The sequence below is a fragment of the Rhyacophila brunnea genome, unplaced genomic scaffold (assembly GCF_057557595.1).
Source record: "Rhyacophila brunnea isolate RB1 unplaced genomic scaffold, BYU_Rbru_1.0 scaffold_14, whole genome shotgun sequence".
NCBI classification, from domain to species: Eukaryota; Metazoa; Arthropoda; class Insecta; order Trichoptera; family Rhyacophilidae; genus Rhyacophila; species Rhyacophila brunnea.
The window spans coordinates 15,725,990-15,748,725 of NW_028232796.1; the positions used below are offsets into that span (position 1 = coordinate 15,725,990).

Consider the following 22,736-nt stretch of genomic DNA (forward strand, 5'->3'; position numbering starts at 1 on the left):
TTACACTATTCGGAATTTGTCTTGAGATTTGGTATTAGAATTAATGAAGTTGGTGATTATTATGTTCTTATAACATATTGCGTACCTACCTATTTAAAATGTATACTTTAACAACTGATTGAAAATGGTAAATTTTAAATATTGAGGAATCAAACAAAGAAAAGAAACTTTATGGTGTTAATTGTCAATTCATGGTAGAAATGCATTGGATTAATAATTAAATAAATCACAATATTTACTTAATTAATAACATAATGTTTCAGTTTGAGTAAGAAACTTTTAATACGGAAAAGTAAAGCACTACACAGGTAGGTACTTATTGTGTTTTATTTTAATTGACAGTTAACACCAAGTGATTATTGAGCATTCCATTAAGCTCCACAGAGCTAATAATTGCATTTCAATAGATTAGTGTACAGGTGTTTTGGTTTTGAGAAAAACTTAAATTGGATGATTGGAATCGATTGAAAATCTAAAAGCGAAATAGGCATTATGTACCTAATGCAGATGGGAGATCTGTGTATAGCCTAAGAACTAAATTTAAGTAATAACTGGACATAGGTAAAATATTATAATAAATGCAATTACCTATGTCATATTTTAGGATTCTGTGTGTGCATCCGTACCCCATTCAATGCAATGTTTCCAAATCACTGCCAAAATTATAATAATAAGTAAACTTACTTAAATAATATATTACTTATTTATAATTTTCATAAGTCAACTACATTTAAGTAGGTAGTATTATTATATACTTCTTACCTAATTTACCTATTTAATTTATGATTGTTTTTTTTTATAAAACACATCTCTAGTAGGAACATAATAATTTATCGTCAGTTTGCTGAGAAAAGTCTAAAACTTTTTTTACTATTGAATAATAATAGTTGTTCTATCTATCTATATTCTATAGCCACAGGTATAATATGTAAGTACCTATATAAGTAGATAATCGAATTTACAGTTTATACCTATTTACAACATTGCAAGAGGAATCGTGTTCCTTTTTTTGAAATAAAACTATAGTACTTACCTACTTTGAATTTTATAAATATCACTTAACTTAAAAAGGCGTGTTATAACAAGTTAATTTATTTACCTACTACTGTATAAATATTTGTGTTATATTAATAGCAATATCGCTGCACGTTGTATGGATTAGTTTTATATAAAATAGTTGAACTAACTCCAAATAATACAATTAATTATATCTATTACATACCTATATGATATTGAAGTTGGTGACTTTTCGTAGCAAGCCGACGAAATATATAATAATTTTATAACTAATCTCTTTCAGGGAATAATATTAGGTACCTATGTAATCTGTTGATACACATTTATCGCTTATAAAAATAGAAACGTTATTATAAGTAAAAATATGTAATCCAACATAATATAATAGTAAATGTATGAATTAATTTAACTGGCTTTTACTTGATAGAATTGCATCATAATTGTCGCTACCCGAAAACAACAGTGAGATAAAGTGAAAAAAGTCGATTTTGAGATAAGTATGCCAATCGATTGCTGAAAGCTATACCTAGAATCTACATAATGAATCACTAAGATTTTAAATTGTAAAACCCCAAAAGAAAAATACCGCTGTTGCATTTATTAACATTGTCTTGTAATTATTTCAAAGCAATGTTAGGATAACTGAGATACTCGTACCATTATCATATAATATCGTCACTGTTCTGGCAGAAGACACTTATTCGAAAAAATGACATATTGAGTTAGTTATACCAAAATGTTCATTATTTCAAACTTTACCGTCTGGAAACCTTCTTAATAAATAATCAGTCTTTATTTTAAAGTCAACCTTTTTACGATTACTTAATAAACTCACATGATAGACCATTTCAAACATTTTAACAACTTCAAAGTCATATTACTCAAAACTAGTATTCTCCAGTTAGTTTGTTCTGCCAGAACAGAGACGATATAAACTGCAGAAAAAAAACAAAATAAACATCCTAATTATGGTTAACTACCTATATCATTTGTATGACACAACATTAAATTTCGATCATCTCGAAATTAGTATTTTTGACTTATCTCACTGTTGCTTTGAGATAGCGTTGTATTGAAGCAAAGATTTTTTTATTGATACTTAGATTGTTAAAGTAGGTATTTATAATATATTGAAAGCTGTTTCGTTGGCTACCTGGTTACATAAACCCACCCTCAGAAGATGTAGATAATAAAATAATTAATATTTCAGTCTGCATAAAATATTTAATATCTTAGATCGTTCTGATGATGGATTTATAATAGACCGAAATAGCTAACTAAATCAACAACAAAAAACTTTGTTTCAAAACCACCATAATACAAAATGTGTTGATTCTTTCAACTATGAAAATATTACAGTTTCATAGAATATTGAAATAGTTTCCATCTTCCAGTCTTGATATATCAGCAGCATTGCGATGTACGCCAGTGTACCTCCGTTGTAGGTATGTCATTTCCCTACCTACACTTTGTACTAAATATTTGTTTTCCGTTTATTTAATTTAAAAAAATATATTACTTATATAATATGTATGTACTTATCATGACCTACAGACGTATCCACATTACTTTAGAGTAATTGTAAAATTAATATTTCTCGACGAATTATAGTAATTGAGGCGTTGATGAATAAACTAGTATAAGTAACAAATTTATATTTTAATGAGCCTTTCCAAGACCAAAAATATTAATAAACAGAAATAATATTTTTCGTGAGATAATTAAGAATCGTTTGAGAACGATATGACATTTACAATGAATGTGGATTTACTGTAACTTTGAAGTCGATTTATTCAACTTGGCCCTTGGCCATCAGTGTACTAATATTGTTTTCGTTCAATCGTCAGCACCTCAATAATCATACTTTTTGAAAAAATACCTTAAAACATGAAACAACGTCCTTTTAACTCTAATCAAGAAGTACCTTGTTTATTTCTCACTAATTAAGGATAATCTTCTAATAATTGTAAGTACAAGTAGTAATATCGATATGCTGCCTGATAAAATTTAAACATTTACCTGACATCGGTAACTTTCACATCCCTACCTTACTCATTTGATTTAATTAGTAGTAGACTACCATTTCTCTACATAGTGGATGGTATATTATTTTTAGAAGGAATGGTTGTCAGCCATTCGCCCAACCCATTAGTTCCTTGTACTGAATCAAATACAGTAAAAAACAACATGTATTATTCCGGTACATCAAACTACCACTGGTTGAACTAATATGATAATGGTGTGACAACCTAAATAGCAATTGAATAAAAAAAATGTACTTTTTTATAATATAACTACTAAATCAATAGAAGATTACTTAAGTACTTACATTTAATGGAAATAGTAACTTAATAAATAAACATCTAATAAAAACGTAAATTTAATTTTCGTTAACTGTCATAAATATTGTGTCCCAAAAGAAAAACGAGATAAGTCTAGCTAGAATCACTACTTTTCAGAAGATTCAAAAGAAAATTCTGTCTTTTACATCTATGTATGGTTAATTGAGTTGGGTTCAATCAACTCGTAATTTTTCTCATTATTTTTTTTTTTATTCAATATTGAATATACTTACACACTATATAATAAAGAATCTAACATTCTTAATTAATAAATACAAGAACAACGTCAATAATAAATACATGCGTCGCTAGCGCCCAGACGTATGTTACAATTGAGTTACCTAGTACCTACTTTAATTGATCAGTGATCACAAAGCAAATTGCCTCGTTGGTGTAATTTGAAATAGGTACCTCAGTTAAAACGTAGTTGTAAGAAATAATTCGCATGAATCATAGCTTAGAGGCGAAAGCATTCATCAAAAAAGTGAAAGATGTGAGACCCACTCAGTCCAACTCTTTTTCTAATATGTATGTTTCTGAGGTTTCAAAATTATGTTTAATTTAGTATATTCAACTCTCTCCCTTTTCACTAATAATTACTGTAGTTTTGATGGCGTGGTAAAGCCAGAACTAAATTTAATAATTTGACATATCATTCAACCGCTTTTTCAATTTTCAAAACATATCTCCCTTTTCCCGTCGTACACATAATCACGATGAAATTACAATTTGACTAAATTAAATAGTTTAGTTTAGCTACCTATAAGGTCCACCATTATCAGAAATCGACCTAGTAAATTTACCATAATATGGTAGGAAAGTATTATTTAAATGTAGTAATTATTATTTTGGGTTCAATAGCACATGTCAGAATTTGCTGTAGGTCTCGATCTTGCATGTTGATACTACATACATTAATGAATTAGTATCAATATGCAAAATTCATTTAAAGTACAGCAATGCTAATATGAAATTGACGATTAGAGAATATGTTAAGAATAAAAATATGTAATGTACAGTTACATTACCCCCTACTTAGGTATTAATATAATAACTTCTGAAAATAACTGACCCTGACTTATTATTATATACCACCTATGTAAAATGTTTAACGGTAAGTACTTAGGTTTCTTAGTTGTTCTGTTGATTGCCAATACGTAGTGGTAAGTCATAATACAAAATAAAACATTTTTTACAATAAATGCGTAATACTTTATCCAAAATAGTTTTTCACCAAACTAACAGTGACAATCATGTAATATTTTAATAATTCTTTAGAATCAATAATTAGTATGTGTCGCATATACATACTTAAATATCCTCTCAATATTGAATCAATTTATTATTGAAAATGTTTGCGGATAAAGTACGAACAACCTTATAACAAAAAATGCTTTATTTTAATTTTATTTAGAGCTTTCCCACACTATGGATGTGTAAAATTCTGTCAAAAGTCTGTTAAAACATATTATATATCTTTCGATTGAATTATCAAGTTTTTGACTGAGTTTCGTGTGTGATTTCTGAAATAGTGAATCAATTAATATGTAGAATTTCCAACTTCTTACTTATTGAAATAAGTTTGTAATAATGTTTCTGGCCACTTGATAAAATTTACTTATATATTTTTCACGCAGACACATACAATTTTAAATGCCAATTTGTAATGAAGATTTTCATCATATGAAATCTGGATTACAATTTGCATCATAAATTTTACATGTCTCGTACATACTCCAATTGTGTTTCACAATTATTATTGTATTATGTATTGCTCTGTGGCGAAAATTTTGACAATGGATTTTCCCAGAAGACTTTTTTTATACTAAACAGTGTGATTTTCGTTGTGTATGATTTAATAATCGACTTAATGGCATTAGTTTTAAATTGCAATGAAAATAATAAAAAAAAAACCATTTCAATTTTAGAAATTGCGCACAACTTTATTTCAGGTATAAATATTTCATTCACGGTAATAATATAGATCGTTCGTGTCCTATTTACATTTATACAACAGTCTTCATGGGTTTATTATCATCAGTATATAAAAATCGACGGTCCACCGTCTCTCTATAAACTATTAGGTATGTTTAAGTTTTGGTAAATGACTTACAAACTTACATCTCGAGCTTTATGTACAACACTATTCACACATTTTTACAACTTCGATCATCAAAAATAAAGTCTAATATGTATATCTATTGACAGGAATCGTCCACCCGCGGAATTAAAAACTAAAACACCTCCCTGTCGCTCGCCACTCACTTTCGAGTTCACAATTGAATACAGTCTCTAATTTATTAAAATCACAAGTTCACTCGGCGCCCGCCCGAGCGATTAGACGAGGTAAGCCTGGACCGGAGGCGCTCGCCACCCGCGAGAGCCCCGCTCCAGAGTCGAATAGTCCGAGTCGATGGAAGAGTAGATGTGGTCCGAGTGAGGCCTCGCGGGGTCCACCCTGCCCACGGGACTCGGAGCGCGGTACGCCGGCGGAGGTCGCTCTCGACCCTCCGTCTTGTCGACCGGATGGGTGCCGTTGGGCACCGACCCGTCCAGAGTGTAAGTGTTGATATTCCGCCTGTAGTTGGCGGTGGCTTTGCCCCGACGGGTGCCGCTGGGCATCGCATACCTCAGCCTCTCCCTGAACCTCTTCTCGCCCCAGCGGACCCGAGACCCGGTCTTGAGATAAGGCCTCAGGTCGGGATCGGACTCGGCCTCGGGAGCGACGTGCCCCTCTTCGACCAGCACCAATTTGAATATCCGCCCCTTCAGCGCCTCGTGCAAGGCCTGCCGGAACTCGAACCGAGACCATTCGGTCTGCATGAAATTTCTCGTGAGAACCAAGATGACTCGCTCGGAAGCCTCCGCAGCCTCGACGACCGCCGGCGAGGCGGGCAAGTAAGGCGACGCGCGATGAGGAAGGTCCCGATAGTGAAGACAGAGCTGGAACGGCGGACTGCCGTTCTCCAGCTCTGCCGCGATCGACCGCATGACGAACTCTTCGTCCTTCGGGCTGTAGCATACGTAGCCGTCGTACAACTTCTCGCGTTCCTCGTAACCGCCGCCGAAATGGAAGAGTCTGATCCCATAATTGGAGAAGAGCCAGACTCGGATGGGGTCACGGAAAACGAACGCCAGCACCAGTGCGAGCAAAAGGAGAAGGAAGCCGCAGAGAGTGAGGGCCATCACGGGGAGGTAGTCCGAGACGAGCATGCCGTCAATGACTGAGCCTCCAGCGTAGAAATCGCTACAAGCGGTCCCGTTCAAGTCTAGTTCTCTCCTATGCGACAGCTCAGAGTCGCCGCTGCGGCAATACACGTCAGTACTGTCCACTATCTTCTGAGAGTTCTCCACGACGAACTGAGTGAACTCTTGTAAAAATTTACACCGACACGACCACCGATTGTTCCCGATTGACAACTCTCGGAGCTGAGGATTTAGATTCACTTGCCATATGGGAAAGGTCGCCAGCCGATTCCCGTCTAGCCTCAAAATCTCTAACGAATGAAGAGGTAAAAATGTCATGTTACCGACATGGCCGATTATATTGTTCTGAAGGTACAGTTCGGTAAGATGACTCAAGTGTTCAAATTCGTACCCTTTAAGTTCACTAAGATTATTGTCTTCGAGGTGGAGTGAAGTCAAAGCGTTCAAGCCGGTAAACGTTCTATTTTGAATGTTCTCCACCCCGCTGGCGTTCACAAACAGCACTCTCATATTTTTTCTACCTATGAAAACATGATTTTGCAACTCTTTGAAATCGTTACCGTCCAAAAACACTTCGGTCGCATCCATCGGTATCCTGTGAGGGATTTCGATCACTCGCTGACCGGAACAGTCCACCACGTTAGTGTTCCAAGTCTGGTCATGATAGCACGAACAGTTCTGAGGGCATGTCATTTCACAGTCGCAAGCGTCGAAATCGCAACAATGGCACAGTGCGAAACAGTGAGTCTCGTATTTACACAAAAAGTCCGACGCCTTGACCACGGTCAGAGGCAGGTGAGGAGTCCCCCGCGAGTGGGGCATCTCGCACATTACATTTTCCAAGTCCATCACTCGCGGATGCTGTCGCATGCTCGTCATGTTGTTGATTGTGGGCAACCACTCCATGGAGCAATCGCAACGGAATGGATTTCCACCGACGTAGAACTCTGGAAGCGATCTGTTCGCGGGCACCGGTGTCAGCCGTAAACTATTCAGTTCCAGTCGCACGAGATCATTAGCGTACATGTCTACCCTGGAGAGATTGGTTTTGTCAAGGAATGTGTTCAGTTGAATGTTCTTTATAAAATTGTTATTTATGAATAAAAGTTCAACGCTGTTGGGAATAGCCATGGGTGAAAGATCAATAATTCTATTATGGCTAACATCCAAAGTTTTCACTCTAATTTCTTTTTGAATTTTGTAATAGTTTCCGAGACGTTCGATAAAATTCCCATGAATATCGAGCCACTTGAGATTGCCAGGAATAAAAGCATAGTCAAACCATATGAGGTGATTCTCGGAAAGATTCAACCAGAGGAGACTGGCCAGCGCGGAGAACACTCCATTTATATCCGAAATCATATTGGCGTCGAGTCGAATGGCTTCCAATTGCGTGTTTCTATCGAAAGTTCCACGTTCAACGCCGTGGATTCTATTCTTGGCGAGATTCAACACTTGAAGACTGGGCAGATCCCACAACATTCCGGCGGTCAAATTCCCGATCTGATTGTCGATCAGGCGAAGTCCAGTGAGCTGACCGAGATTTTTGAATGAGCCATTGTTGAATTCGGAAATCTGATTTTCTCCCAGATCCAACGTCTTTAAAAAAGCGAGTTCCCACAGAGCTTCTGGTACTTTATTTATTTGATTGGAACTGAGATCTAATTCTTTCAGATCGGAGCAATTTCTGAAAGCCCTGGGATCTATATTCACAAGTAGATTATTGTTCAAAGTGAGTTTGCTCAAAACGTAGAGGCCGTTGAACAACAGTTGATCGATGGTGTGCAATCTGTTTTCGGCTAAATTCAATGTATGCAAATTATAGAGTGGTAAAAATGCATTTTCTTCAATAAATCCAATCGAATTGTTTCGCAAGTCCAGTATCTGAAGGAAAAATAGATCTTTGAATGTCTTTCCATCCAGTCTCGTCAAGGCGTTGTGCGAAAGATTCAGTATAATGAGTCGAATCATTCCTACGAAGGTTCCGTCGTCGATGTGTTCGCTCGACAGCTGATTATTGGCCAGGTCGAGAACGAGCAGCTGTTCGAGTCGATGGAAAATTCCTTTCGCGAGTTCAAACAGAAGGTTGTTGTGGAGGTACACCTCCCTCAATTCCTTCGAGCTGGCGAACAGTCCTTCGGGCAGAGATTCGAGGCGGTTGTGAGATATGTTGAGTATCCTCAGAGAAATCAGTCCGGTGAGGGCCTCACCCGAAAGTTCAGAAATGTTATTATGTTGAAGATTCAGATGGATCAGCCGCCTGAGGTGGGCGATATCAGACCCTTCCGGCAAGCCACGAAGCTCATTGTGACTCACGTCTAATTCTCGGACGCTACCGCCGCATCCTTCACCGAAACCGAGCCTGTCGGTCGATTTCAGGCGATTTCTCGTCAGGTTCAGCGTCTGCAGGTTGCCGAGCGGACAGAACGCGTCTTCGGGTAGAGCTTTCAGATTGTTATCGCCCATGTGCAGAAACTGCAGTTCCCTCAGGCCGTTGAAAGATCCCGACTCCACCTCGAGAGATTTTGCGGGACCCCACTGAGAATTGTACGATCGTATCGACATTTTCTTGAGTTTTCTGAGACCCTCGAAAGAGTTTCCGGGCAGATGCAAGAGCTTGCAGCTCTCGAGGGAGAGCTCCTCGAGGTGGCCGAGGCGCTGGAAGTAGTGGGCGCGGATGACGCTCTCGAAGAACAGGACTTGGTTGCAGGAGATGGAGAGTTTCGACGCGGCGTCGGCCGATATGGCGGCGACCGCCGCGCCTTCAGGGTCGAGGGTCCTCACGCGGCACTCGACTCCTGGCCTCACCGCGTCGTCGGGCTCGTCGGAGAGCGAGCACTCGGCCGGCGAGTCGCGGCTTTCCGCGCCCCAGCTCCCCGACACGCACAGCCAGACGCACAGGAGCGATAGCAATTTCGTCGACATCTCTGCGATGTGTCGTCTCCTCCCCGGGGTCGCGAAGAAACGCGGAACGGGTTGCGCTCTCGGGAGCGGTTTATATACTACATCACGCGACGCGAATCGATACGCGGAACATTATTTTGACGCAGAGCGGTGGAAAGCTGTCGCGCTATTATTCAGCAGACGCGATCCCATCTCCGAGGAACGAATCGCCCTCCGAAAATATCACCTCCGCAAACTATCATTGCACATTGCGGACATAAACACTTTTTTTTAATATCACCTCGTAAACATTGTAACTGACTGTCCTTTATAACATAAATCTAAAACGTTTCAAATAACTGCAAACGAATAGATAAACTTTAACTGTTTTGCCTAATTCAGGCGCGCGAGTATGTTTTTTTATAAGTACTTTCCGATTATAACACGACTTCGCTTGCGGACAAATTTTACGTACGGCTCGACGCGGAACATCCACTCCGTTCGAGCTTTCGACGTCGACTGACGACATGCGCACAAGAATGAACTCTCTTCGACTGTGAGCGGTTAGTTCGTACGGCCGCTGATGGCGCCACCGTCCGGAGCTAGGCTCCGACGCAGAGCGAGATGACTATCTCGCTTTCCATCAAACTAATGGAAGTGAGGGAGAAATAATGTATTTATCGTTTAGATTAAATTGTAACGCAAGTACGGGCGGAAGACAAGGCGAGACTTACCTAATAATATTTGAACAGAAAGAGATGAAATAATTTCGAGTCCGACAGTGTATAAAATAAGATGACATTATGTTGAACGACCTAGGCCTACGTGAAAATGACAAAAGTAAATTGAGTTATATGAATTGTATGCAAACTGTTCGGTTTTATCAAAGAAATCATGTTTCTCTTAAAACTTCAAGAGATTTTCATGGAGAAAATTAAGTTAAAAGACCTAACTTAGTTTCCATTATTAATAATTTATGAGCTACTAAGGCTACTAAATTGCACAACAACATTTTGTCGTATTATGTTGTAAAAACAGTACCTACGTAATGTATTAAATTTTACAAACAGCCGTTTTTTTTTAATAATTTGCGGTATGCGTACATATTATTACATCCCATTTTTATGACAATTTAAGACATTATAATCATCAATCAATATTCACAGATGGATGCAAGTATCCCCGGGTTCCTTTTATTTATACTGTTGCGTACCTATGTGCACTACTGCAATGTACAGTTTACACTAGAATTCGTGCATTTCCACCAAACTGAATAAATCAATCCAACGATTTTGATGCAATATAGGTACCTATCAGAATGTAAAAAAAATGTGCAGGCAATAATAGGTAGGTAACTCTATAAATCATAATATGGCCGTTTGGTGGGTAGATACCTACTCTAGTAAATTCTGGACCTGTGAGGTAATCTGGGTTATTTTAAAAACGATTTTCACGGAACATTTTGCTGTGGTAGGTATCCACCATTTTTTGTTTATTTAGCAATACATACTTTTACTGTACAATAAAATACTAATTTAATTTAAAATTGTAGTAATATTTATGTAAGTACACAGTTCATTAAATGACAAATGGATAAATTTCATTTTGTCTCATCAAAAAAGCAATAACGCCAAACAAGAATGTATAAGTACGTACATATTTATAGATATTAAGTATATTAAAAAATACAGATTTAAAATTAATTACTCGCTTTCATGTAAAAGTCATAAATTTGTGAAAAGGTCTCAATGTAATAGGTATAATTTTACATCACTGCATTGATTGCAAATATATGGTGACTTGCCATTGACTCCTTGCTTTGGTTGCTACATACACTGTTAATTATGATTTTGTGTAAATATAAGTGGGGAGGGGTGGAGGGGTAAGCTATTGATTCTACATAAATAGTGCACACTAAATTTTATCAGTCATATTTATTTGTTTTCATTTAACTAAGAATATCATTTACGGATGGTGCTGATTAGTCTTTTTAAATACGTCCTGCTTGAACCAAACCATAATCGATAAAAAGTACTTACTCTTCTATCTATAAAATCTCTAAAATGATGTATGGTTTAATGGCATAATTTTAGATATTTTATAGATACTTACATGAATATTTTTTGAATATCATCTACTATGGCTTGGATTAGGCAGGGTTTAATTGTATTTTAAAAATTAACAAACACTATCTATACATTGTAGTATTAGTACAATGAAAACAAACGCGTTTCACTGACAAAGTTTAGAGTGCACTTTTTCTTTCCGATCTTAACAGCCTACCTCCACCCTTCGCCATTGCTAAATATTGATACTTCGATGCATTACAAGCACTTGCAAAATGTTTTTACGTCAGTCTGTGGCTGTGTTAAATACCTACTTCTTAGACTAAATGAGATGACTTCTTTGTTTTTATTTTAATCATTAAACTTAGTAACTCTATTCAGTAATTTCACTTTCATAATAAGTATATCTGTGGTTATAAGAAAAAATGAGTCAACTGGCCCAAGACTCGCGGCTTCTGCTTGATTCCAAATGGATCCAATAGGAATCGAGCAAGAACCACCACAACTTGCATCAATTTGCTGATCCGTGCTAAATTTAGCGCGAAGCAAAACAAAATATTGAGAGAAAGTAATGCTATTGGCTTGATGTAACTAAAGTCAACCATAACAATAATCGGTACTGTTCGGTTATCAGGAATACAGCGGAAAACACATTTTGAAAATACACGATATACTGGATTATTTGTTAGTTTGGGTTAGTTTAGGTTAGGTTAGGTTAGGTTTGGTTAGGTTAACCTAACAAATAATCCAGTTTATCGGCTATTTTCAAAATGTGTTTTCCGCTGTATTCCTGATAACCGAACAGTACCCAATAATCACATAAGCTCTGCCTAATTGATACACACTTACTAGAAGAAATCTGGTTTGAAAAAAATGCTTATGAAATGTTTTTATCTGTAAATTTCAAAATTAAATTTTATGTATGTTGGTACTTAGGTACTGCAATATTTTTATTACTTATACTTACATTATTTTAATTAATATACAATCATATTAATGTCTTTCCATCAAGAACAATGGAATTGTTGAATAGCCAAATTGTTGTTTATACTTTATAGTTTAGTTAATTATTTGAATTTTGATTTTTGCACGTGGTTCTTAGTTCCTAGTAACCATTTTTTATATATATTTTTAAGGAATAAGAATCTTATAAGAACCATACATGAATTAAAAAATCAGTTTTGGCCATATTTAAATAATAGTATCAATAATTATGTAAGTATTGTGGGTTACTGATAATCAGTCGCCACGGATAAATAATAATAGCAGACGAAAAATTAGGTTATATTATTCTAGAATTGTTTTAATCTGTGAATTATATTTTAGAAATGGATAAAAACGAAAATTACACCGGCGTTCTTGTATGTTTCAAAATTCTAAATGTGACACTCCAATACGTATTAGGGCTCGTCCATAAATGAACAAAATATAGGGAGAGGGTTGTAGAAAATGTGACGTCAGTAATCCAACCAAATATTCCGTGTAAACATTCTATTGAAATCGATCATTTTTTTACGAATTATTAGGTATTTATAGAAATAGCTACCTAAACTTAGTAATAACGGAAATATCTTTCCATTTAAATAAATCAGTTCACTGGTTGGAAACAAAGTGTATTAATTACTATAACAAGTTTAACAGGACTGTATTTTTTTTGTCGGGTTCGCGATGTCTAGTTTACTTACGTTGTCCTTGGACGTCGCGTCATTGGTGATCAATAATGACATGCGCATATTTGCGAATTACATTTTAATTATAGGTCGTTGTCTTATAGCTTCTCGTCGCATCAACTACGAACGCCTGTATTTTTTCAGGTGCACTCCTCATACCCAGACACTCCAAATTTTTCGTCTGGCGATGAACAACTGGTCTGCAGCTGTAATTTTGGGTGCGTTGCTATTATTGCGAAATACAATGAATGGAACACCTATTTTCATGCAAGGCTTGCCCAGTAAGCTGCAATTTCGACAAGATCCTACAACCCGAGGAAAATGGTGTTGCCTTCGCCAACTTCTGGAGCGACACATTGTACCTAGCTATTGAAGACCCGACACGACGAAGAACTATTGAGTTATTGCGACTTGCGCATCCACAAGTTGTTTCTTAATGCAAATCGAACGGTCATACGTATTAGGAATTGCTGCCATGTTAGAATATTAATCCAAACATTGGATGCTTCAGATGGTTTCACCAATAATTCATGAGTGCCACGGACATTTCACTGATACAGGCATTGCGTTACGATCCTCAGTTATGAGGTCCTGATGAAGAAAAAGAAGTCACATTCCAATCGCCTAAATAAATTTCATTTTTCATTTCTAGGAGGGTTTCGACTCCGGAATCCAGAGAAGAAGAACCCCCCTCCTCCCCAGCAATGTCAGATAACTTTTCCAATATGTGTTGAAATGCATTATTATCTCTGCCGATTAGAAATTAAATATCCGTTGTTAAATGTATATCACTGTTATATTTAGGTATGACAATAATATTATATTTTTATTCACTCTTTTGTAAATCTATCTATGCAGAAATAAATATACCAACTCGCAGAAAAGCATTTCTGCTATTAATTCGATAAACCAGTGACATCTGTTGTACAGAAAATGATAAATAAACGATAAATAATGCTTTTAGCATAATATTATTATATTATAATAAATGAATTACATAACAAAAAAATTCTTAAATAAATAGCATTTTAATATTTAAATTCGTATCACGAATTGAACACAAATATGAATAAAACCTAAAAAATAGTAGCCATATTATTATAGCATAATATTATAAATCTTTAATGTGGCCGTGGGTACCTACGTTTGACTCTGTTATTATTTATTATAAATATGAAAAACGAAAATAAAATAATGGGATTATCATAAATTTAATTCAATAATCCTGCCAAAATACAATGTATTTTGTAATATTACTGTCATCTGTGCACAAAAATTATTTTTATTATCATTTTGATCAAATGATAGAACGTAGTCTATGGACAAAATTTAATTTGTTGCTTATCTTTTACAGTAGATGGCAGAATTACAAATTTATAATAAAGTATTTTTATATATCCCAGAGATGGCGATGTTTTTTAAACATTATAATAATAGTCTAATATTATTACCTGTTATAATTTGAGTGGCTAACTTATTTGGTTCATAATCAACTGTTTACCTAAAAATATAGTCGCAAGCTAGTTTATGTTTTTTTTTAACAGCATACAATATATTTGGATTATTTTGAACATTTAAATTATCAAACATTGAATTGTTTAGTAAAAGGCTACCGCAACGTTTTGCGTTTCTTTGGTCATACTGCTCGCCATAGTCCAGAAAGCATTGAAAAATTAATATTTCTGGGCAATGTGCCCGGGAAAAGAGGCAGGGGATGTTTACCGACGAGGTGAAGTGACTGAAAGTGTACTATTCATTAAATTTCCCAAACTATGCTGTTGAACATAACATACATATTAATTATTATAACAAGAATAAATTATTTTGAGCCAATATATAGATAGCATAGGTAACAGTCTTCGATTTTCAGTTTCCTTTACCAAAAAATTCATTCCCTCCAGAATAGAACTTTTTTTAGACTTCATTTTCATAACAAAAAATACCGAAAATGTGATTTTTCTTCAAAACAAACACATATATGCCACTCATCTTAACTGTTTGTTATCAGTGTAATAAATAATATAATTAAACAATAATAAAAACGAGTAAATAACCAAAACTCATTTATTCAAAAAGATAAGAAGAAATAAATCATTGAATGAGTCCAAACATGCTATTTTTTTAATCAATTTTACTATTTATAAATAAGGAGTTACAGAATTGTTTTTTTAGCAAGACCTTCTAGTCAGATTGAGGCACTAAATGGGTAAATTTGAATGCGATGTGGTAAACCTGTATGCAATGAAAATTTTCGATAGAATATTTCGTTCATATTAATTAGCATATTTCTTTCATTTTCTATTACATTCAAAGGATAAACAATAACTACCACTACAATCAAAATTCACAGTTTCGTGCCACCTGAATATAGAGGGCCTTTGTTTTTCAGTTTTAAAAGTTCGAAAGACTTAATATTTTCTCTTTATTTGTATTTGTACTCATTAATTCTATCTTTATTCCGTTACTTGGATGATCTGGTTGATATTGTTCACTTTGATTAACATTAACGGCCTGGTCGGGTATTCTAAGGTTATCATGGTTTTCTTTGGATATATCCAGACTTGTTTTTAAAGATATAAACACCTGTTGTACAGTTTCTACCTCTGCTTTGGTCGACAAAGAGTATATGAACTCGGAAATGTTTTTAACCATTATTTCTTTTTCTACACTTAAAGCTAATGAAGAAGATTCTGCCGTACTATCGTTATCGTATATCGGATGAATTGCTGGAGCCTGAGATTGGCTTAAACTGTTTTCATTATCACTGAAACTTTGAACACAGTTTTCTACATTCGGTTGTATATCTTCCATGACTTCATTTGGTATGTTATCATCAAAACTGCCAAGTAAATTATTCAGTGATTTTTTAATATTAAAGAGGTCTTTCTTATTAAGTAAATTGACTCTTTTTATTGCTGAAATTGGTTCATTATTTCGCACTTCAGCTAAAATTTTATCAAACGGAACCTTCGCGACGACCTTCTCAGCGACATATTTCCGTTCTGAATTGGAAAGATTTATGTGACGCAATGAATTTGTGTGTCCAACGTGCGTTTTCGTAAAGTTGACATCGCATTTACTGTCTTTTGTTTCAATCACTAACATACTCGCCGGGCAAAATCCATCAATTTTTCTGCTTCCTTGACTTTTCAATCGCCTCATTCCTTGTCCTTTGGGCTTGAAATATCCAGATCTATGGCATCCAAAATAATATTTTTTAGTTTCTCCGCACAATTGACTTCCAGTCGTTTTAGTAAAGATACACTTTATCTCCTTTTCAATATTCTCTTTCCACTCCTTAAATTGTTGAAAGTTGTCAAATTGTAACTGCTCTATTTCTATTTTCAAATTGTGTCTATCTTGAAAATGAGTGATGGGATTTTCATTTTCTAAAGTTCTGCTGCATAAAGGACACTTACGCGTATTTTTATAGACTGACGGCGCAGTAACGTTGTGAATTTTTCGTTCATGTGACCGAAAATTAAACAGTTGATTAAATCTCCGACCGCATTGACACACATATTTATAAGTCTTCCATGCTGCTAATGAAGCAATGTATCCTTTTTTGTGTGGATGCACTTGACTTATATGTCGTTTTAGACTCGCTTTGTGCACAAAATGTTTTTTACAAACCGCACAATGAAACTCTTGGAGGGTTTTGTGGTCTGCCATTACTCGAAATTCTTGTGTGGAAGTTAGATATCTAAGCTAAACGATTAAAAAAAACTACTTAATCAGTATGAAATAACATACAGAAATTTATTAGTTTAAGAGCATTAACTTTTTTCAAGATTTTGTTTATCTTTTCGTAGTTGACATCTAAGATCTGGATGCCAAATTGTCAAAACACTCAAAACAGATGGCAAAAAGTGACGTTTCGAATGTTGTTTTGTTGGCACTATGACAGTGTTGCCATCTTTTCCTTACCGAATAGTACGCGGCCCAGTGTTGCCAACCGTACTATAATTATAGTACAATACTATAATTTTGATTCTGCAAAAAATGTAAAATAATATAGTTTTACGCCGAATATGCCAAAATACTATAATTTTAAAGGATTCGAGCCGAAAAATGTTCCTATACTATATTTTTTACAGAAATACTATAATTTTACGCCTTTGTACTATAATCAGCATAAAAAAATATGGCAACACTGACATGGCCAAGAAATTATAGTATTTCGGCAAAAAATATAGTACGCGTTAGAGGTCATCAATTCATCAGTGTCATTCTTCAGTGAATTTACAGAGATGGTGATGGTTCAACATATTCTGCTAAATGACGAAACCATAGACTAAATTTGTCGCCGCGACAGCGTAACAATAAAATTAATAGGCGACATGCACCTCAATTTGATTCGCGCTTTATGCTTCAAATACACTCTATGACGATTGGTCATATATATGTCGAAAAACCCGTTTCTTATGTTGGCGTCCTGTGTCACAGGGCGTCACAGAGTGTAAATACGATGTCATAGCTGTCATACAATTTGTATGTATAACAGGCATAGATTTGATCATATACACTAAATCGCTCTAGCATATATGTGACCGATCGTCATATAGTATATTTGAACCTTTATCGTCCGATTTGTCTATGCTTTGCTACTAATCAACAAGTCGAGTTGTCAAAAGTCAAAGTCTAAACCGTCAAAACCCACTTAACGCAGCGAGTAGGGCGCTTGCGCAAAATTTCACAAGTGGCGCGTGAATCATCGAAAATACAACGTAATCAAATACGCCAGAGCACACTGGCTTTGACGAAGCACTGTACCCGTCCACCCCATGATTCACCCGTTGTTTGGCTTCTCAGCGGGACGAATTAACGAAAATACTACGTAGCCCATTGAATACGGCAAGCAAAAGGGGCGCGCGCTGTTTTATTTTATCCGCTTCCGGGCGCGTTGTCGATAGACGGGCGAGTAGGCATTATTTTAATAACAGTGAACTCATTGTTTAGTTGCTGGGTGTCCGATATTTCGCTGGTAGAATTACGTCATCGTGAATATGGATTACAACCCGCCGAGAAATATAATAATATTTTTATTGCTTTGTTATGAGAGACGCTGAAATTAATAATTATTTTGTGCTTCTCGTGCCTCTTATTACAAAGGTGAAGGGTAATGCGCGGGCGGGAGGGGGCCTACTTCGTAGTGAGCGCACCGAGCGCCGCTTCTGGTGGGCTTCGTCGCTAAAGCCGGCCCTCCATTCGCACGCAATTCAGACGATAGTGTTGCCATATTTTGAAAGTGGAATTATATTGCCGTCCTAAGCGAAAGAGCGGTATCTCAAAAATGTTAACTTTTGGCTATGAGCAATTTTGTAAAGATACAAACCGCACCACTTTAAATTCTTATTTGATGTTTTTATGCGATATAATACCTCTTCGCACACTTATCTAACTGCTTATGGGTTAATTTTAATTAGAAATTAAAAACTTAAGCTAATAAATGAGATACGTCCATTTTGCTTAGTAAATTTGGTTTCGAAATAATAGATACAACCTTGGCCTTTATGATATTGTAGGAAAAGATGAGAAATTCCACTCTCATCTTTTAAAGTATAATTAAACTGCTGACCAGATATTACCAATTAATAACCACATTTAAATATCATGTTAATTATATCTAATGGCCAACTAATGCAAACGCACCAGTCGCGTTGTTAGCACTAAATGTGTTAAAAGTGTAATTTCTTCTAAAATCGTTCTCAGCACACACTACTAACTGTCATTTTTCTTGACAGGAACGTTGGAAACGTGATGTCATATGAAAGATTTTCTTGGCGTAGAACTGTCTATTTTCCAAAATTCTTTGTTAGAAAACTGCCTCCTTTCTTCAGATATCTTTTCAGCGCACTTATAAGCACATTTTTTATTATCACAACCATTTTTTACTGCATGCATTTGTGCTATTGATTGCAACTTTTGTTTTTTTCATTCTTTTAAAGACAAATCAAGCTTTTTCCTCTTTCTAATTAATCCCTTTTTTGTGTAAAGGACATCATTGTTGCGTTCACGTTCACTAACAATTCACCTGTGCCATTATTCTCATTAATCTCACCCTCATCCAATATTTGTGGAATATCTTGGGTGACAGTGTTATTAGAACTGACTGGATTAACTGGCTCAAGTTCTAATAATAATGAAGGTTCTTCAACTATAACATAATTTATTGAAGATTATGTTTGATTCGAAGAAGTAGCATCATACATAATCGGAGTAGTAGTAGCAGGACAAACTGGTGGCCTCCCCAAAAATAGTTTCACATTACATCCATGTTGGTCTGAAATAATAAAATCACGTATTATAATACGTAATTTTATTATTTTATTGCTTGGCCTTTATCTAATACAAATACACTATAAATACGGACATAATATTGAATTATATCGATTAAAACAAATGCTGTCGAGTTACCTTCAAAACACATGTTTTCATCCTGAGGCATTTCCGAAACCATACCCACCCAAATCGATCTGCATTGCCTCTTGATCAACATCAGGTTCCGAACATTTAACAGTTTCTGAGATGACATAAGTCCGCACTTAAAGGCCTACGTGCGCCACGTAGGTCAAAATGGAGTTTTTATGGTATTTTCAGAGCATAAGCCTGTACATTTTTTAAACGTTGTAGATACTCTGTTTATATAATGTTGAAGCCTTATTATCCTTTATATTTATTGTTAACGTTTGATGACTGCATAAAGTTTTTTTAATACATAAAATAGTATTTTTTTATACCTCTCGATCATTCGTAAAATTAATATTAACATTATATTATAGTGAAATATTTACTATTAATCTCTGTGACCCCAAATTTGACAAGAATTAGTCACTTTGACCATTCAAATGTGATAAACTTCCAACGAATAATGATTGTTTTATAATAATTATTGACCTAAGAATAAGGTAGTATTTTTTTTAAATACGCCATTTCCATTGGCATTTCCCAGTGGTTAAGCTACAACATACGGCCGTAGTCATAAGTTGACAAACAATAAATGAAGTAGGGAGTAAGATCATGTTAACGCGCGTGTTTGAACATGTACCGAACCGAAAAAAAATCGTTTCAGCAACAGCTGAATTATTCTTTATTAATTCTTTCTCAGTTTTAGATATAGATTTCTGAATACTTTCTGAAATGAAAACAACCAAATTTCGTAACAATAGCTGATAATATTGTAGTATAAAAGAATATAAATGTCGACAAGTGACTGACATAACCTCACATGCATTTTTTCGATAAATTTAAATGCATTGTATTTGAATTAATGTCTTACCTAATTCCTTCATATTTTCTTGACACGTCATAATCATCATTTTCATCGCTCTTGAATACATTCTTGATATATATTTGATAAAAAAAACGCTTGGCAAACCCACAATAACACACGCCGAAACGTCAAGCCGACAATAATGGCATTGTCGCTAGCGAAATATTGTGAGCTTTGCCGGTCATAATGGTAAGCGAAAAGGGCATATCTCAGAGATACGACTAAACCGCTTAGGAAATTGAGATACTGCTATTGCGCTTAGGATTTCATTGTGATTTTGAGATACGTCATATTTAATTAGCTTATATTACCTATTTAAAAATAAGATACGGCTATATCGCTTAGGAAAATAGATGCGGAGCCCCCTGAATGTTCCTAAGGCAACAAAAACCAGAAAACGAAAAAAAATGAGATACTGCTCTTTCGCTTAGGACGGCAGTATAGTACAGTGCCTTCAAAATTATAGTATTTCGGCAAAAAATATAGTACGCATTGAGTGACCAATAATTTTCTGTATTTTCAAAAAATTAAACGTGGGGTAATTAACGTCTTGTTTTTTAGACAAAATTCAAATGTTAAGTCAATGGTTTCCAAACTTTATGTTAGTACGCCTCCCTTTTAAAAAAATCTAATCTTATCCCTTATTTCATTAAATAATACAGACACCTTTTTAAATAGTCAACAATATACCTACTAACGAATACAAAATTGAAAAAAAATAAACAAGGTTTTACTACTTATATTACATTATTTTTTGACGAATGTGCTTGTTTATTAGCTCAATCAATTTCAATAGTAGTCAATCCCAATTCATCTTCGTTCATTGACAAATGGATTCTATCATGGACCCCCATCCTGAAGCGGACCTTCCGGGTCAGGATTTTTCGACCACATATTTAATATATCCGAAACAAAGCAGCGCCGAAATTTTTTTTTTGCTATTAATAAAATAATGTGAAAAGTGAATTAGCAAACTAACCAAGAACTCAGTAAATTGATTTTTGTTTGCTTCAATATATCTGGCGTAGAAATCATTTAAAAGTGGAGACATGGCGAACTTTTTTTTGTCATTTTGATTTCCTAAGCTCCAATTTTTTATGAATGCGTTCACTTTGTCGTTTTAAATCAGTGAATGCATTAGTAGCCTTGGATTGATTTATTCACCCATTTTTTTTTTAATTTCAACCAAATAGACAAGTTTAACAACAAAATTATCGTTCCTGAACAAATTTGCCTCAAATTTCAACATTATTATTAATTTGACCCTTTTATTTCATTTTTTACGAGATAGCCATTGGGCTTCACAATAGTATAGAAGTGAGGGATTATAAAATTAGTCTCCATATTTGCATAAAGGTTTGCAAACAACCTTTTATAGGACTGTTTTTTTGTGTAGTTTATAACTAGCGGCCGTTTTATAAACTATGCATTTACAAACTGCAAACCTGTGGCTACATTAATTGTGTTAAACTTTTCGCGCCTCCAGTTTGGAAATCGCTGTGTTAAGTAATTAACGTCACCTTTTTTTAGACATGGGGATTTTTTTTTTGCTTCTCACGAATTATTTTGGCGATGTTTTTCTTCTATTGGAAACTTTTTTCCGATTTCTCAAAATTATAGTATTTTGGGCGTACTATACCTGTTTTATATCGTACATAGTACGCAGACGAAAATTATAGTACAAATACTATAATTATAGTACGGTTGGCAACACGGACTTACAGTCTACGGCAAAGAGATTAGACTCCTCCCACAGAGGGAGCAGACTAGAGATGGGAAAACTGGTCGATTTTGAAGATTAAGTATACTTACTACCAGTATAAAAAAATACTTAGTATATAAACTTGTTCCAAAATACTTACTAGGGTAAGCCGCCAAGTGAATGCATACTTAAGGACTTTGGACAATTGTAAAATTTCTAAAAAAGCATAGGTATTCTTATAGTTCTGTTAAAAAATATTGTACTAATCTATAACTTATTAAGATTTAAATGAATTTAATAGATATAATGTACAATACATCTCTGTTAAATAATAAAAAAATATATAAATTAACACAGAAAAGCCCAGTAATTGAACACAGAATCTAAAGAATGAACCTGAAAAAAACCAGTAAATGAACTAAGCATATTAAACATATTATTAAGCATTTAATATTTTACAATTATTACAATCATATGTAAGTACAATAGATTATGTATAGCTATGTTATTACTAATTTTATGTGATTGAAGATGATTTTTCTGAAAAAAATAGGAAAATTTTTTTAAACATTTATT

At 35.0% G+C, this 22,736-nt stretch overlaps 2 protein-coding genes across 2 annotated transcripts; both read right to left on the bottom strand.

Moving 5' to 3' along the window:
- Positions 1–3,579: 3,579 nt before the first annotated feature.
- Positions 3,580–9,964, bottom strand: Toll-7 (Toll-like receptor 7). The gene has a single exon (XM_085941941.1). It carries the CDS (start codon positions 9,489–9,491, stop codon positions 5,697–5,699), a length of 3,795 nt encoding a protein of 1,264 aa, XP_085798067.1. The 5' UTR covers positions 9,492–9,964; the 3' UTR covers positions 3,580–5,696.
- A 5,268-nt stretch (positions 9,965–15,232) lies between these two features.
- On the bottom strand, positions 15,233–17,074 carry LOC147075642 (uncharacterized). The gene has a single exon (XM_085941943.1). It carries the CDS (start codon positions 16,855–16,857, stop codon positions 15,577–15,579), a length of 1,281 nt encoding a protein of 426 aa, XP_085798069.1. The 5' UTR covers positions 16,858–17,074; the 3' UTR covers positions 15,233–15,576.
- Between the last annotated feature and the right edge of the window lie 5,662 nt (positions 17,075–22,736).

Excerpts from the sequence above, each read along its gene's own strand:
- Toll-7 (XM_085941941.1), bottom strand. The coding sequence starts at position 9,491 with ATGTCGACGAAATTGCTATCGCTCCTGTGCGTCTGGCTGTGCGTGTCG.
- LOC147075642 (XM_085941943.1), bottom strand. The coding sequence starts at position 16,857 with ATGGCAGACCACAAAACCCTCCAAGAGTTTCATTGTGCGGTTTGTAAA.